General features: G+C 41.3%; 1 protein-coding gene across 3 annotated transcripts; it reads right to left on the bottom strand.

The window, feature by feature from the left end:
• Positions 1-605: 605 nt before the first annotated feature.
• med1 (mediator complex subunit 1) lies at positions 606-12,155 on the bottom strand. Of its 3 annotated transcripts, XM_082545227.1 has the most exons (16): positions 11,935-12,153; positions 10,158-10,264; positions 9,484-9,562; positions 9,348-9,402; positions 8,925-9,057; positions 8,574-8,602; positions 8,335-8,406; positions 7,951-8,025; positions 7,419-7,582; positions 7,220-7,331; positions 6,934-7,058; positions 6,699-6,826; positions 6,268-6,469; positions 6,076-6,171; positions 5,183-5,288; positions 606-5,099 (listed from the first exon to the last, which is right to left on the bottom strand). In XM_082545227.1, exons 1-16 carry the CDS (start codon positions 12,053-12,055, stop codon positions 1,274-1,276), a joined length of 5,430 nt encoding a protein of 1,809 aa, XP_082401353.1. In that variant the 5' UTR covers positions 12,056-12,153; the 3' UTR covers positions 606-1,273. The 3 variants fall into 3 exon arrangements, with proteins under 3 accessions (XP_082401353.1, XP_082401352.1, XP_082401354.1); XM_082545226.1 differs by having other exon boundaries at positions 6,076-6,469; positions 10,158-10,261; positions 11,935-12,155; XM_082545228.1 differs by having other exon boundaries at positions 6,076-6,469; positions 11,935-12,081.
• Positions 12,156-18,173: the final 6,018 nt, after the last annotated feature.

Raw genomic sequence — 18,173 nt, 5'->3', positions numbered from 1 at the left:
TACCATCTTATTGGTTGATTAGATATTTGCTTTACTGAGTACACCTCAGCTGCTTGTTAAAGACTGTATGTCTTACATCTAATCATTTCACAAAGACAAAGCAGAAAATGCAATGACGAAAAAAAGAACGCACAGTGGCCATTTAATCTCTTTAGATTAAATGTCCACTGTGCATACAGTGATACACAGACGTTGCTTTGATTTAAATGTATCTGGAGCTACAAAGTCATACTACTTTATAGCACCAAATCAAAAAACTACACCAACTCATTCTGGCATATCTGTACTGTTAGGTCTTAATGCCGGTTAGTTTCCTAATAAGATTGCCTCAACACAAGTATTTTTTGCTGATATTAAACATGACAGTATAAACATCTCTTAGTTCTGTCAATTTGGAGGCTCAAAATGAGCCCATTGTGAGCAAAGAAAAACCCTTTAGTTGCACTCTGAATCTACAAATCATCCTTTATAATACCTGTGAATAAAGATGTGAAAATCCATTTAACCTCCACACATTACCTTTGGGAAAATGACTCATTATAACGCACCCTGTAATTCTGCAGCCAGAAATAGAGCCTGATACACTGCTGCCATCTAGTGCCACATAGGGTTCACATGTGAAATTTTTATTCCAACCTTCAAAAACAATTCCAGTTATAAAAAATAACTGCATGTCTCTTTTACTCCACCATCAGCATCATCATCATCATCATTATCAGTTACAGTCTTTTTACCTTCACTAATTTACTCGTTAACAATTTAAAATGTATCAAAAATCTACAAATTTGAAGGTTTTGTGAAAAACAAGGCAAGTAAATGCTGTACCTTTCTGTCTTTACAATAACTTCCAATAGATGTCATACTGTATAATAGCAACCCATTGTTTTTTATGACAGAAGCAGAATGTACATGGATTACATGGATAAAGAAATGGGGAAACGTACTAAAAAAAATAAAAACATCTGACATCACAGGAAAGACAAAAATGGCTAATTTCTCAATTCGGAGGTGGCTTTTTATGTGTAGTGTTCACATTCACATACACCTGGCATCCTAACCACCCCGACATCATACATCGGTATTCATACAGTAAAATACAAAACTAAAATACAGCTTTAACAGTTCAATGATCAGCTACAGAGCTTTAATATTCCTATATCCAGCTCTAATCTGCAGCTTGATTGAAATAAATAGAAGTTTACTTTACGTTTTAAAAGGAATGGGTTAAAATTTGACAACAAATGAGTGAAATCAAAGCACTTTCTACATCAAATTAAAGGTTGCCGGTGAGGGCTGAGTCCATGAGGTCATCATCTTCATTTCTCATATACATTGGGCTCGGCCGGGAAGGCCGATCTGAACTTAACATGGACAAAGATGAATCTGAAGCTGAGATGGGAGACCTTGACCAACTGTCCGATTTTATTGGATGAGAAGACGGCCCCATTGACATAGATTTCTTTTTCTCTTTGTCCCTGTCCCGTTCTCGGTCTCTGTCCCTCTCCCGTTCCCTCTCCTTCTGCTTCTTTTTCTCCTTCTTGTGTTTCTTATGTTTCTCACCTGAGCTAAGGGGAATAGAGCTCATGTAGTCCTGGGGAGGAAGTGGGCGCATGGTCTGGTCATCGTCCGAGCTGGGGCTGTTCTGGTGAGACTTTTCAGCCACTGAGCTGCTTCCTGACTCGCTCTCACTATCCTGGTTAAGTGGGGTATATCCTGGTGAGCGGCTGTGACTGGGGGAGGAGCGGTCATGTTTGGGAGTCGAGCCACTGAAGAGTGGAGAAGCTTTCAGGCTAGAAATCTGAGGACGCATATTGTCACCAGATCCTTCTCCTGCTTTCTGTAGGGTCACTTTAGCCTTGATACTTGGAGAGCCACCGTCTGGTTTGCTAATTATAATCTTGGCCAAAGCAGTCGAACCTACCCCACCTGTTTTTGGGTCCATCAACTTTTTATCCCCACTGCTCCCCCCTGACACTGACACTTTTGCCTTTGCCTCTTTATCAGACTTTTCCCGCTTATAGTCACCACTTTGAGAGGATGAGACATGCTTGGATGGTGCCATGTTTGAAGGCCCACTGGGAACATTTCCAGACCCACCGCCAGGAGTAGATGACGAACCAGCTCCCCCTACTGGTGGCCCTACCTCACAACCATCCTCCCCTACTCCTCCTCCTCCAACACTCTTCAGCTTGTCTATGACTGCTGTTAGAGAGGGTTTCTTGTTACGGCTAGGAGACTTTCCTTTGGCGTTTGGGTTATTTGCATTATTCTGGCCAGCCCCTCCACCACTGCCACCTCCACCCCCACTTGCACTGCCTCCTCCACCACCTCCACCACTTCCCCCTCCACCACTGCCATACTGAGACTGAGAGCCTCCTGAGAAGCCAACTGAACCTGAAGATGACGAGGAACTGGAGGATGATGAAGAAGATGAAGAACCAGATGAAGAGCTTCCCCCAGCTGGTTTCTGTGAGCTCATGCCTCCACCAGAAGAAGACTTGGACCCTCCGGAGCTGCCACCTCCTGAGCCCATGGGGGATTTGGCCTTGGAAGAAGGTGGAGTTCCTGGAACCTGGGACTGCTGCATCTTCATAGGGGAGGATAATTTTTCACCAGAGCTACTGGAACGAGAATGGGAAGGTGAAATGTTGGGCTTTATGTTGGGATTCATAAGTGAACCAGGAGGCTTGCCCCCCTGAGGCTTAACTTTATTACTACTTCCTATTCCTCCGCCAGTACCTCCAGGCCCAGACAGGCCATGTTTGGTGATTGGTGAAGATCCTGGCTTGCCAACACCCATCCCTTGGGAGGAGCCTTTAGACTGGGATGGCCCACTTCCTCCACTCCCTGGTTTGGAGCTGTTGCCTTGTGTCATGGAGCCTTCCTTGGATTTGATCTTTCCAGAGGACGATGAGTGTGAATGATGGCTTTTGCTGCTGCTGGTTCCTCCAGTTCCTCCTGTGCTGCTTGTGGCTGAACTGCTGGAGGTGTATCCACTATGGGAAGAGGTTTTGCCCCCAGTTATGGTCCCTTTGGGGATCTGAATAGTGATTTTGGGAATTGGAGGTGTGGCACCTCCAGGGGGGGTTTGTGACCGTCCTGAGCTACCAGGAGACTTGGAACCGCCTCCACTTATGCTGCTACCAGAGCCTGAGCCACCACTAGGTGGTGTATAAGGCCGTCCCCCTGAGCTGTGAGAAGGGGATTTTCCATCAGGATCGAGCTTTTTGCGTTTGGGAGGTTTATCTTTAGATTTTCCCTCACTGGATGGCGTCCTGCTACGCTTCACCTGTTTTCCCTCTGTTGAGCTGCTCCCGATTCCCATCCCAGAACTGCTCCCACCGCTGCCCCCATTCTCATCTTTTGGCCGCATGAGAACCTGTTGTTGTTTAACTTTTGGTTCACCAGATGCTCCTCCAAGGCCCATGCTCAAAAGGGGGCTCTGGGACCCTCCACCATGTGTGTCTCCTAAATCAGGAGCTTGTCCCAGAAGTGGTTTACCACTACCACTGTTGCCTCCAAACACCATCCCAATATCAAAAGGCTCCTTTAGTGAAGGCTCTGGAGTGCTCTGTCCATGTGGAGTAGGATTTTGAGGCGTTCCTGATGGGGTATTCTGCTGGCTACCTCCCCCAAAACTCTTGACAAGGTCCATGTCTCCATCAGCACTTGGAGAACTGTCATCAAAGTAGCTCTGGGAGAAACCATGGCCTGAGGTAAGAAGGTCAGGGTTGAAGTCCGCGGCATCAGGGAAGAAGTTGGTAGAAGAAGAGTCACTGGTGGGAGTGGTAACAGTTCCGGCCGCCTCAGCAATCAGGTCAGCGGGGTCTGTGAAGGGATTCTCATTGCTGTTGGTATTGAAAATATCTGCTGAGTCAAACACTGCACTACCCTGACCTGAACTCGAAGAGTCACGGATAGGGGTACCTAGTGCGCCTCCATCCTCCCCACCGCTGCCCATTAGATGCTGCCCATGGCTCCCACCACTGCCTTTGCCAGTTTGTTCAGGTAAATCTGACAAGATTTCTGTGATATCAGGTCCAATACTATCAGAGCTGGAGAGACGGACCATACGAGGTGGTACGGTACCTGGTGGCTGCTGTTGCTGAGACTGGACATGAGACTGTGAATAAGGCATGCTGGGACCAGATGGTGGTGTTCCACACTGGCTTGGTGCAGGAGTAATGCTATGGGGCGTGTCTAAGCCATCACTGGTCAGGTTAACATCATAGATAGAATTCTGAGATGCGTCCACATCCATAGAGAGGAGCTCACGGTGGAAATCATCCTCGTGAGTGACTTGATGGTGCTGGTGGTGCTGTGGCATGGAAGATGACTGTTGAGATTTCATGCCTAAGCTACCGCCTCCAACACCAGCAGCTGTTCCAGGCAGCATGCCACCCTTTTCATTCCCCCGTGGGCGCTTCTTTTTTCCCTTCGTGCTACCTCCAGGGCAGGTTCCGCCCATGCCTTCTGTCCGTGGAGAACCAGAAGAATTCTGTCTCTCTAATGGACTAGACCCATACAGGGAAGCAAAATCTTGAGTGGGATTGTCTTTCAACAAGTTCATCAGCATGGGGTGATTCTTGGTGTTGCTGGCAGGGGAAGATGTTGGAGGTGGAGTTTGGTGGGGCTGTGGTGCATTCTGGGAGCTGGGACTAGAACCCACACTTCCAGTTATCTGTAACAGACTTGTTAGTATGGGATTTTGTGTGACTTTGCTATAGTCATCTGAATGGCCTTGACCTTGCTGCTGTTGTTGCTGCATCTGTTGCTGGCTAGCCACAGCTCCTGGGGTTAGGCACTCTCCTCCTTGAGCTTGCCTGTCAGTTCGGGACATCCCATACAGAGAAGTGATTGGACCTGTAAAATTGGGCCCTCCTCCAGTAGGTGTGTTGCCCCCTGTAAGCCCAGGCAGTCCCATGGGATTAGATCCATCAGCTGTTACCATATTATAGGTGGGACTACCAGAGGGTGGAAGGTTGTTTTTCACCATAGTCTCCACGGTTTGTGCAATTAGGGAAAGGGCTGGAGTGTCTGCTTGAATGGTTTCTGCTTTCCTTCGAATTGCTCTCATGGTTACAGGGATGGACATGCATCTACAAGAGGAAGGAAACAATTACCAACCATGTACTAAACTGTGCATAACCACACAGTTATGGTGTTATGGTGAGTATCTCACCTCTGGACCACTTTGGTGATGAATTCATCAGTGCAGATTAGAGCATCTGACACTCCTTTATATAGCTTGCAGGATACCTGTCTGGAGTCAATCACCTCCATCACCACTAAAGGAAAAAGATCACATAGAATAGAGTTACACAAAAAACAAAAGATATTCCAGCAGATTAACACATGAACCCCTTTAGACTGCAATCTACTCCAAAGCTAAAAGTGTAAAGTGGCTGCCTGCTAATCAACCTTGAAGTGACTTAGAGGATTTTTTTTTTTCAGTCAACATTTTATATTAGCCAACAGTGAAAAGACAGACAGCAAACATAGGTTTGAGATAAAGGTTCAACATGCTGCAGTCATGTGTTGAGTCCTCCAGTTAAAATAATAAATACCAGTTTAGCTGAACTTTAACGCAATGGCAATTTTATAAAAACTTTGCAATTGTTGGTTTTGTGTTTCTGGGCAATGAGTTGGGGAAACCTTTATATACTCAACCAAAGATAATTTACCATGTAAAAAAACAGTTCTCTGTAAAACCACTATACAATCAGAAAAGACCAATTTCCCACATAATTAATTAATATCAACCACTCCAACAGTGTCACATCAATTTCAGTAGTCAGAACTTCTGACTTAAAAATGAATATATGAAATATAAACAAATTAAAGTTCAACTTCAAGCTCTCTATCAGGATTTCAAGTATTTGTAGCAAGTGACTACTGGGGAGAAAAAAAAAGTAGTATAAAGACATTTGTGTCAAATCCACTTGTTACAAAACATCATGTTTGCTGTGATGTTTTTTTAAATGCATCTATCTTAGTGAAACACCTTTATTCCCCGAAACCTCCCAAAAAAACAAAAGAAAAAAAAAAAAAAAAAGAGCAAAAGTATGTGCTTACCACAGACCAGGGACTCATTCACTGGATGCTGGAAAGAAACGCTGAAACTTGAGTCAGTAAGAGGACACACCTCAAACTGCAGCAGGCCTGCACTGTCTGAAATAACAATGACACTTATTATAAGTAATTTAATATGATAGAAAACAGAGCACATGTTAATAAGATAAATACAGGAAATCAGAAGCCACCTACCTTCTTTGATAGAAGTCCGCTTCACACAGCTGCCAATCAAGGTGTTATAGGCTGCCTGATGCCGAATGATATCCAACAAGAATGGTACTTGTGCCGGGTGGCGGAAGGGGATCTTGGACACCAGTGCTCCTTGAAGAGATCGACCATCTTGCACTGGAGCATCGCCATTCAGGAAGTAACAGTGCTGCTGATCAGGTAACACCTTAGACAGCAAAATAGAAGTTTTCAGATACTTCCAATGACAGAAATTGTGATAATTGTGATATATAAATACAAGTAATGGAGACAATTCTAAAGCCAAAAGAAGAGGTTGGGGGTAACCACCGAGGGTGGACAGACCTTTAACTAAACCAAATAATGTGCAAGTTGAAAGATTCTAGAGATTTACAACACATCGCTGATATTTGTGGAGGCAAGTAATGTCTGCTCACAGAATAAAAGTGCATGTTGTGTGGGGGTGGAGGCTGGGAGCTGCCCTCCTCAAGACGTTGGAGCTGGCTCTGGACAATTAACTGGTAGAGAGGTGACAAGATTGGTGGGGTCTCAAACACTGGGATGGCTGGGGGAAAAATTGACAGAGATTAAGGTTAAACCGTTCAAATAAAGAATAATATTTTCTATGTGTGTTAATGAATAGTGAATACAACATGCATTAGGTAAACTCACAAGTAGCATTGCCCATCCTCTGGATAAAAGAGAGTGAAAAGGGTGTGGGTTGGTTCATCTTAAGGAAAAAACAAGCTGGCAGGTCCACACAGTTGGAGTTGGTCACAGTGGAAAAGGAAGGTGTCCTAAAATAAAGAGAAAAAAATCAATTACCCATGATAACTGCCTAATATTTGCAAGAGTGGTGAATTTGTAAACAATTCCCAGTATAGCATAATTGCAGGTTTTACACAGATTAGAGTTGCTCACTGGAGGACTTTGTAAACACTGGTGAACATGTTCTTACCCCTTGTTGTCAACAGGGTGGGATCCTGTGATCAGTGGAGCAATTGGGAGCTTATAGACAGAGGAGGTTCCTTCAATTGTAACAGAGACACTGACACCCAGAGAGCGCGGCACTGTAACAACAAGCATCCAGTAAGTTACATAGGTCGTGACTGGTAGATGATTCTTGATAAGGTCATCAATGCCCTGCATGCACTTGCCATTGTTGTCCATTAGGTTGAGCTGTGTGCCTGTTCCCTCTTCAAATATGTCATAAGGGGACACATAGCACTGGAGAGAAACAAGGTGACCACCACTTCTGGCTGTCAGCAAGCCCACACTCCCATGCAGAATAGTTTCTACTGTATTAGCATTGGTAGCTAACCTAAAAAACATAAAAACAAAGAAGACTGCATTAAAATAGAGATGATCAAATTAAGTGCTTCGGTCATAATTATTAATTTATACAATTTAGGCAAATGTACAGAGATACAGTCTCTTATAATAAGAGGTGACCCTTGCAATCTTTAACAATAAGTGTCCCAACACCTCATAAAATTAGTGTACTTAGTCTTTTAACAGTACCACAGGTTCAAACTGATTAAATCTTCAGGGATTTATTATTTAACATGCATTTTCTAGAAGCACATACATATAGCATACAACCAAAGTCCTCAGAAATGTGATGAATATGAAAAGTCCAAAGATCCCAAAGGCAACTTAAACAGTAAATCAAAGACTTATTGAACTTACCTAAACATGTGCATCATCTTTGTAAGATCAAGCTCCAAAGACTGGAGTGCTATGTACATCTTGGTTTTCAGTTTACTGATACACAGAAAGGAAATATTATTAGACATATGAAAACAATATTCAGAGATGTATGGCATATGCATCTTATAAAAAAAATAATATCACTAATCTGGTCTTTGATTGCTTTCTTTTCAGCTCTCCTGTCTCTCAGCAGTTAAAAAGCCTAAATACATTACATATTCATAACTCAACAATTTAAGAAAAGATAATTTTCATAATCTGGAAGATAGCACATGTAAATTCAATTTTATACGTGGAACGAAATATCTACTCGTGCTTTTAGATAAGCCTAAACCAAACGTCAAAGCCTGCAAGCCTACTTACTTGTCTCCAGGAAGCTTGTATAAATCAACAAGTCCCTTGAGATGTTTAGAAAACTCTTCAAAGTTCTTTTCCCTGTTAAAAAGAAAACAAAAGTGGCTCAATCAGCTATTAAACAGGAATCTCTAACAGGTAACTGCAATTTTAACTTTTAATCATTAACAGAAATGAAACACCATGCACTACAGGTTTGTCTCTTATCATCCACAAGAGTTTCAATTACACATGTGCTTTCTACTCACCTTAAATGCTGAAAAAGCTCAGGACAACTCTGTGACCAAAAATTAAATGCAAAAAAAGATTACTGAATCTTCACTAGTGGAATTAGATTAATGTAATTTGCCTCTCCCAGTCACACAAGCCTAGAGACCAGTTGGCAACCCACGGCAACCACTGGTTGTAAGGGAAAATATGTGTATTCCAAACGGTTGCCAAAGATTCCTGGCACTGCGCTTTATTGGAAACCTCCTTGTGATTGGTTAGTTTTTTTCCTAGCAGGTGGAGGTTGCAATGGTGCACTGAATGGTCTCTAGACCTGTGTTACCAAGGCCTTCTATTACTAATTTATGGAACTACATAGTGATTAGACTGACCGTGGGGCTTTCTCCTTGATGAGCCACTTTAACATCCACTAGCTGGCCACTGGTGTCTAGCTGCACCTCCACATAAAACATGTCCATTGTGATGTAGCACTCCGTTCCAGAGGGACTCAGGTGGGAGCCCAGCCTGCATAAACAAGACAAAAAAAATTGACAAAATAATGCTATGACGTTTCTATACTCCATTTCCTGTTGTGCTTTAGCTAAAACAGTTTTAGTATATTGGAATGGATAAATGCCATCAAAACTGTAAAATAAAGAACATCATGCAATGTGTTGTATGTAGCCCTCCTAACCAATAAAGAAGCTCATTCTCATTTGAAATATTAAACTAAAGGTTTTTCAACCTAAGCACTGAAAGCTTCCACTGCTTTCAGTGCTTAGGTTTACCGGCCTCGGTAACTGTAAGAGACTCACATGTTTTGTCGAGCAATGGATTCCAGACGATCTGTCATGGAGGGAAGTGATGAGACTGAAAAAGAAAGCAGTTTGTTTTTCTAAACAAAAAGGTCAACTCGCTCTCCCTTGTGTTTCAATCAACTGACGTCCTCACCTTTCAAAGCTCTCTGCAGGGTCTCCAGACAGTTGAGCAGGAGCTGGTGACCTGCTGCATTCATCACACCACGTTTCTCCTGGGACACATTATGTGGAAAGAAAGAGAAAGTTCATAAAACAAAAAATGTGCTTAATCAACAAGATCTAAAATTTGTTTTCCACCTGCTCCACTGGGTTCAAGAATGTAAATTCATTACAGCTTTACTTATCCAGAAGCTAAGTTACTGAAGAATATACCTTTTATGCAATTATATGTTTAATGACATTAAATGTGTTCTCTGTTGTGATTACTTGTTACATTGTGACCTGATGTGGGATTGTTAAGTAAATAGATGGGTCATGATGGGTATTGTGTGTGTTTATAATGTTGTTAAGGCCTTCTAAAACTGGTATATTATACCACTGTAGAATATATTGTATGACTTTCCCCTTAAAGTCTTTCTAAGTCATGAAAACACTTGGTTTTTTTGTAGAGCTAAACTGCACCACTAGGTGGTGCCTATTACTGTTTCAAGAAATGGAGTTGAGGATGTTTTTCGCTTTCTATTCACAAAGGCACCACAGATTTTATCATAAGGGCCTTGCTGCAGATGCCTCTTTCCTGCCTTTACTGATGTAAAATAATGCTTTTGAAATTTGTACAAATCACTTGTAGAAAGGTCTCTCTCTCACCATAGCCTGACGAACAACCTTGCAGGTCTCCTGCCATGGCCGGGAAGCATTGTGTTTGGCATGAAGCCTCTCCAGCAGAGCAGCCATGCGACTCTGCTTCTCTGCTTCTAAATAAAAAAGAAATACATGCATTTAGATAACTTTTAAGCAAATTTCATACACTTATTCTGTTCTGCATTTTAAAAGAGGTTTATGATCTTTTTTGCCACCCAGAATAACCATATTTATGTAATAAAAGTACTTAAACTAGAACAAGACAAAGTTTTTACTATTCCTCTAGGCAAAAACTAATTTCATCAAACAAACACATTTTTTTGTCAGTTTAACAGCTGCAGTTTGAGTTGCTGTTAAGCTATATTGTATATCTTTATGGGCGTTTCTATTATCCTTGTTATTCTGAGAAAAACACAACCACAAACTATACTGTTTAGAAATAATTTTGGTTAATCCACACCTGTGTGAAAGGCTATACAAAAACTTCCCGTTCAAACTTCTATGTGGCATTTGTCTAAGAAGTGGTAAACATTGTAAAGCTACATGTGGTAACTTCAATGTTTTAAGGCAATAAAAACAACAAAACAAAACTTAAAGAAATAAAATATCAACTTAACACACACAAACACATTTTTTTTAGTGTAACTTTATGAGGAAAAAAAAGTTTTGTGCGTGTTTTTGAATGTAGATCAGCAGGAATCCCAAAAAGTGGATTCTGTTTGAATGTAGCATTTTCAGCGGGAGAAGCAGTTTGTCACTCATCCAAGTGACTTCTTCAGTCTCAGCTGACTGCAGGTTTCCTCAACCTTACAAAAAGTACATTTGTTTAATGACATGACCACTAATCAAAGACCATTGATCAATGATAGATAGATAGATAGATAGATAGATAGATAGATAGATAGATAGATAGATAGATAGATCTCAGCCAATCCTGGTGGACCAAGGTCTAATAGTGTTGTAGGCATTATCATCATTTACGTATTCCAAACAAATTGGAAGCCAAATGTGTACTGTAACAAATATAAGTATAAAAATACTTTCTTTCCTCTATATTTTCAAGAGTGACCTGAGAGCATGACAACAACATCATTATCATCATCTATGTCCCACTTGTACTATTTGTGTTCCAGGCAGATGTCTCACGTAGGTAGGCGACTGGCATGATTTTTATACATTAGCTGGTTGGTAGGATTTGTCAGCTCTTTGGAAAAATAACAAAAAGAACAAAAAAAAAACAACAACTTTTAATAAAAGTTTTGGGATCCTTTTACCAGACTGTTAGTCTAGGATGTCTAGTGTTGTCAAAACATGTCGATAATGAGCTATTACAATGTTGCAGCTTATTACACAGTTTGCCAAACTGATGGACAGACTGGCATTTTTTGCTCTACACACTGAATAGGTAAGCAAAACTTCTGTGGTGTTTATGTTTTCAGAGCCTTGTTTTGCACGACCTACCTATCATCAGTGTTTGCAGAAAGTTGACGTTAGCAAGTTGCTAACGTTAGCCGTTAGCTGATTACAGATAGGCAACTAACGTGACTTTAAGCGCACCAAAAAATAACACCAATCCTTGTACAGATAAGCCGCACTTATCAATCTGGAGTTATTGTGTGTGTATGGTACCCACAGATGGATTTCAAATCTATAAAACATACGCAAAAAGCAGCAGTACTCGCCAACATAGTGGGCTGATTTAGCAGTTAGCCATTGATAGCCCAAGTCCCAAAATAAATTATCAGTAAAGCAACGAAAAATAAAGCACGAGTCGCGTTCTTACCCGTTACTTCTTCGGTTTTAACCCGATCGCCATGAGTCTGATTTCCTCCCTGCTGAACTGAAACAGAAAGTTCCCTCGCAGGGCTGCAGCTCTGCATAGAAACACCAGGCCCCGCCGCCATTGTACCCCCTGCTCCACTTCGACTTCCCCGCTTCAGGTTCCTAGCATCCCTTCCGGGCTTCCGTACTACTATAAACTCGTCATAGCAAGAGAGGAACAGCGATTTTTTTTTCTCTTGGGTGAGTCCTTTCTCTATTTGTGTGTATTCTCCAGACTTTTTTTTTTTTTTAAATTTTATGTATCAATTTTTTTTGCATGTTTGTGTGTATATATAACATACACGAGCACATTTAAAATAGTATAAACATTTTAAGGTTCCGACTTACCATTTTGCACGTTGTAACAATTACTTTGGGTTATTTATCACAACGTTTCCAGGAGAAACGAAACAGCTGCCTTTATCGCTTCAAAAATAAAAGCCTTTTCAGCTTATAGTAAGACAGTGTCAAAATTAATACTGCAGATGGCGTATGGTCGCTGTGAGTAAATGATTCATGATTTGCCAACAGCAACTAACAGGCAAAATCCAAAGGAAGGTTGAAATAATCATGTAAATAATGCACTACATTACTAATGGTTTTTTGTTTGTTTGTTTGTTTGTTTGTTTGTTCCTACTGTTGCCCTCTACTATAAAGCAGTCAGAGAAATAGGCCGTTTAATCAAGCAGTAGATTAAAAAAAAAAAGATTAAAGAGCAAAAGCATCCATGCCTTGCACACACAAGCACATACTACAGGCACACACCTGAGCCTATTGTACAGCTGAGCCTGTGGCAGAGTGCTCTCTAGGGAGGATTTTCCCACCAACCATTATGACCTGCCTAAGAGGAAAGCACGGGGTGTGTGCGTGAATAGGATTCATGTGCATTTGTGCATATGCAAAGATGTATTTGTGAACATGGGTAGGCTATAAAGCAGTATGCACACAAACACAGGAGATAGCTATAGACAGCAGTGGAAATGGAGTGGGACCAGATTGGCATCGTCTGAGACAGTAGACAGACCCACAGATAGACATGAGAAAAGAGGGGAGGTGCCGCTATGTAATTGATGTGCCCACCAGGAGCTTTAGCTGGCTGCCTGGCATGGAAGAGGAGTTGGGCACTGCTGCCAAGACAGCAGTAGGAAAAAGGAAAAGGAGGCACGGGCCTTAGGGAGCACAGTAGCAGGCTGAAACCATGCCCATCAATCAGAGGCTAGTTCACCTTGCCATGCCAAGCGGGACCTCCCTCTGTGCCGAGGGATGGCGTGGCACAGGGAGTGAGGCTGGCACCGGTGTTAAACCTTCCCTAATCCTCCTGGTGGGTGTATCAGTGCCACGTCCGAATGGCAGCAGAGTGGGCAGAGCCAGGCATGAGAAAAAAAGAGAAAGTTCAACCCCTGTGCTGAGAAACGCTTCTCTGCATGTTGTTAACATGATGGAAAAATGTTCACATTGTCTCAACTACAAAATGAATGCCACAGTGGCTAAAGAAAACCCCAAAGTAAAACAACAACAACAGCAGTAAAAAAAAAAAAAAAATCTAAGAACTGTCACATTAATCAGAAAAGGTATTATCTCATGAGGCATTATTGGCAGTACATTTTTGACACAATAATACACATTACAAATTTTACATTTAGGCCAAATTTACATTGCTTCTTTGCACATTTTGAGTCCTCCGATCCATTTATTATCACATTTTATTATTTTATGAATAGATAAAACATACACACACACACACATGTGAACACATACATACGCTCCAAGTGCACTGCTATGCAACATTTCTACACACTTTAAATGTTTAGGTGCTCGTTCATCATATGGCACCATTAGGGTGTAGCCTAACAGAGCCCCAAAATCATTTCGCAGCTTGACAACTACACAGAATATACAACCAAAGTCACGAAGAACTTTCTTCAGCAAGACAAACAAGGAGTCCTGCAACAGATGGTATGACCTCCACAAAACACTGGTCTCAACATCACTGAGTCAGGGTGGAACTGAATAAAGAAGCAGAAGCTAATGAGACAGCCTAAATCAACAGAAGATACTTACCTTGGCACATGCTTAAAGGCAAATGTTAGACATACCCATTAATCCGATTCAGCTTTTTTCTGCTTTCCGCATTCGGTGCAAAGATGTGTCATTATTTTAAAAGAAACCTGATTTTACATCCAGTACACAAAAGATTTGCATAATATGTGTGTATGCATACATATAATATACATATTATATGTATGCATACACCTACATATAAGCTGTATGTGTGGGGTGGTGAACATATATATACTGTATGTCAACCACTAATTTTCAGTGTTTTTACATTTTGTATATTTTCACAGTGTTGTTGTGTAGAACATCTCCTTATACACATGTATTTGATTTCCTCTGCATGTTTCCAGCTTTAACACAGGGGATGAAGATGTGTGAACAGCTTGGCAACCTTATTGAGCGCTTTGAAGTTAACTACCCTCCTTCTTTTTTTCCCTACAGCCTCTCTTGGTGAACTCTCATATTACCTGCAATGAATAAAGATAAATTATTTGATGCATGCATGCCTCCTTGAAAATTCATAGCCATCAGACAAATTAAGCATACAATGCAATCAGCGCACTTTCTATATGGTTTGGCGGTGGGTTTAGAAGCGGCCTTATTAAGATGCTCTTGTACAAATGTGCCAGACAAAAAAGGAATCAACTGAGCTTTTTGCTTTCCACCTATCGTACAAGTTTGAGATCAGTGAGCCTGAAGGCTGGAAGCAGTCCAGAAAACAGTGAAGCATTATCAGGACACAGTTTCTGCTTCTTTGGCACCGAGTGCCTTGAAGTGCTCGGGCAGCTGGGAAGACTAGAGGGGGGAGGGTGGTGAGGGAAGAGTAAGAGACAAGGAGCGGGAGAGAGAAAGGAGGGGTTAGCCCTATAGGACCATTTGTGATGAGGCTCATTTGCACAACGGCACTTAATTGGCTACAACAATTAATTAATGTGTTGGAAAGTTGGCACAAAAAGTTCATTTAAGAGGGTTTTAATAAGCAATTAGGGAGAAGTAACCAGTGAGGTAGAAGCAAGCGCAAAAAATAGACGTAAAAAACTCTAAATGTATAAACTTCCAACTAGGTCTTTTTGGGAATAATGTGCCATATCTGGAAAGCAGGATGCGGTTTGCTATTATGGGTAGTTATGACGCATCCCATTGTGAGCGCTGATGACATTAAAATACATTATTTTTACCCCATACTTTTATAACCCCACATGTTAATGGCACCCACTTTCCAAAAACAGCATTGTCTCCTCTCCCCTTCATTCTCCCTCCCACTGTCTGCCTCCCTCTCTCTCATTCTCACTCTGTGTATGAAATATCGCATGACTAATGAGTGGAGCAGGTTGAAATCCTGGGGAAGATGTCCTTGGAAGACGAATGCATTTTCAGCAGAATAATTAACTTAATTAACAAATTCACATGCATATTCATCAGCCTATTAATGTCTCCTCTGTGCGGCTTGATGAGCAGTGGGGTAATAACCATCTCATTTGCATAGCCTGTTCACACGACTCTCCGTTTAAAGACAAAATAAGGAAAGGAAGAGCGCGGGAGGAAGAAGGAAGAGAGAAACTGGAAAAGGAGATGACACGTAGAAAACAAGGGAGAGGCTCAGCAGGGTAACACGCAGAGGTGAGGCAGTGATGCAGCCTGGTTGGAAATAGGCAAACATTTATATTTTGACTGATAGGTGACATGAGGAGTGGTGACAAAAATGAGCCCAGATGAAGGGGCTTTCTCATCCCTCCAGTCAACCTTGTAGCTTCCCTCTCCTCATCACCACTTCCTAGCATTAATGCCTTAACATTATATCTCCTCAAAGCTGCAGCAAGTGCGCTTTTGCTTTTTAATGACCCTCTTAGTCTCATAGTGAAGTCACAGTACACTAATACTAGGGTTCAGATGTTTATCTGCGGATAGTGAACTGCTCGTCCGTCATTCGGTGGAAACACATGATCATATCAGCATGCCCTCTCCGTGCCTCTCTCCCTCTCTGTCTGCCTCATTCTCTCCTTGCTACGGTCTCTCTGGGGGAATCTTCTTGGCATTGCTCCACTCCTTTCTTCTCCACTGCCAGGCTGCTGCTGCCGTCTCTACTCTGCTACCACTGTCTGCACACAACCTGGTGCTCCTAGCAACGCCACCTCTCTCGCATACACTCCACATGGCAGTCCGATTGGCATGTGTGTTTGCACCAAGCACGCACACACACACCTCGTGTTTGACGAAGGTTTATCGCCGCTCTTATGTTTGTTTGTCGTATCGTAAATCCTTTGTCCACAGTGTGAAAGCTCACTGTTTATTCTGCCACTTCAAAAGAAAACAAAATTAAAAATGTCAATTTCAATAAACCCTCTTTCTCTCTCGACTTCTGATTGGCTGCCGGTTTGGAATAATTGAACTTGTTTCAAGCACATGCCGCCTTGAACAGTGTTCTTTACTAAATCATGTGAGACAACTCTATTACTTCTCAATGATTACAATCATTTTACCTTTTCAAATGCATAATATTTTTAATCATGATGACTTACTGACATTTCTACAGGTTGTATGATACTTTACTGTTTACAGCTTCATCCTAAACTTAGCTTTTTTTTAGTCTTTTTAAAATGTTATTCAGGTTTTTTTTTCACCTCCAGCAGATTAATTGTGTGTACTTGGAAATTGATTCGTCACTCAGTCACTTCTTATGGTAACAGAGACCGTTAAGAGGAGTTTCACGTTTCTCTGTCATTTCACTTCAAACAAATCTAAAGCACCTGATTTCACATCAGACACTGAGGAGAAATCAGTGTCTGATATCACATGACGCATCACTGTTAGATTGCAACATGCAACCAACTACTTTTCCACAAAATTTGTGGGATTTTACTTCATTTATTTATTGTCAGTTTTATTTTTTTGTATTCGCCACATTATGCTCTGATGCTGGTTGCATGTAATTCTCTGGCTTCTCTTCCGTCTGCTCTCCTTAGCATTTATATGAGCATGCACAAATGTGCGTACACATAAATTTAGAAAGCTCCTAGTCCCATTTGGGATTGTTTTGGAAGCTGACAAGTTTCTTTCTTGTATTTGAACACTCTAACATGTCTCTCTGTGAAGCATGTAATTAATCAAATTAATATGTGTGTCATAACGTAGATCTATTCTTTTGTGTTGACCGAATTTTAGGGTTTATTTCCACCTTTTAATTTTCAGTACTCTCAGTCACTTCAGTGCTCTGTTCATATGCAAAGCGTCATGGATGAAATCCTCTGACTGAGGAAACATTTCCATTTATTTATTTATTTTTATTTTGCTTGTGTCATATTTACTTGTTTTTGACATTGTTTAAATTTTGCTGTTTTGTGTTGGGTTTCTCCTGCATAGAGCAACACGTGCAGTTATCTCTGTTGTTGTTTGCTCTATGCTATATGTCTTTTACTGGAGCTGATACCACACACAGATATTTTTTGCTGCAGCATATAGCACCCTACACACTTCAACTGGTGGAGCTGCGGAATTGGAGATAAAAAGTTATTCCTCCTCAATTAGAAGCATTTAAAAAGTATCGGTACAAAACTCTTTACACATGTAGCAGTTTATACTATGAGATTTTTTCCCCCCCACAGCATGTGAGAATGTTTTTTTTTTCCTAATTGATTTTCTCACTTCCCACTCACACTGCAGTTTTTGATCTGGCTGCCTGTACAACTAACTTGGCGCAAGGGACTCAAAGGGTACCAGCTAATGGTTTGACACTGATAACCATAAAATGACCATGAAATCTTAGAATTTGCTGAGTTTTGTTTATTTCAGAGTAAAATTTTCTACTCACATTCGTAAAGAAAACAACTATAAGACACGCGACTGTTCTTAGGTACTTGAATCTGTGTCCTTCCTTATGAGATGGTTTAGCTGTCACGTCATTCCACTTCTGTTGCTTTCATAATTTTTATCAGCATGTTAAGTTATGTTTCTTCATTTTGTGCATTATGACTGTCTGGGGGAAAACATTATCTTGCTATAATACAATTACTCCCTTTTGATTAAAGATTGAACACAGTTGCAAGAGAGTTTTAGATTTCCTTTTGTAAAATATCTCTTACACTTTTTAAGTCAGCTTGGAGGATGCCGACAAGCGGTGCAAGCTGTTGTGTTCATATAGTTGTG

This window comes from Aulonocara stuartgranti (assembly GCF_965226115.1).
Source record: "Aulonocara stuartgranti genome assembly, chromosome: 8".
Classification (NCBI taxonomy): Eukaryota; Metazoa; Chordata; class Actinopteri; order Cichliformes; family Cichlidae; genus Aulonocara; species Aulonocara stuartgranti.
The sequence above is the reverse complement of the archived record's forward strand: the minus strand, read 5'-3'. Positions and strand labels throughout refer to the sequence as shown.

Excerpts from the sequence above, each read along its gene's own strand:
- med1 (XM_082545228.1), bottom strand. The coding sequence starts at position 12,055 with ATGGCGGCGGGGCCTGGTGTTTCTATGCAGAGCTGCAGCCCTGCGAGG. Across the intron at positions 9,058-9,347 it reads TCCATTGCTCGACAAAACAT|GCTGGGCTCCCACCTGAGTC; the intron begins GTGAGTCTCTTA and ends TTGTTTATGCAG. Across the intron at positions 8,603-8,924 it reads ATCAAGGAGAAAGCCCCACG|AGTTGTCCTGAGCTTTTTCA; the intron begins GTCAGTCTAATC and ends TTTTGGTCACAG.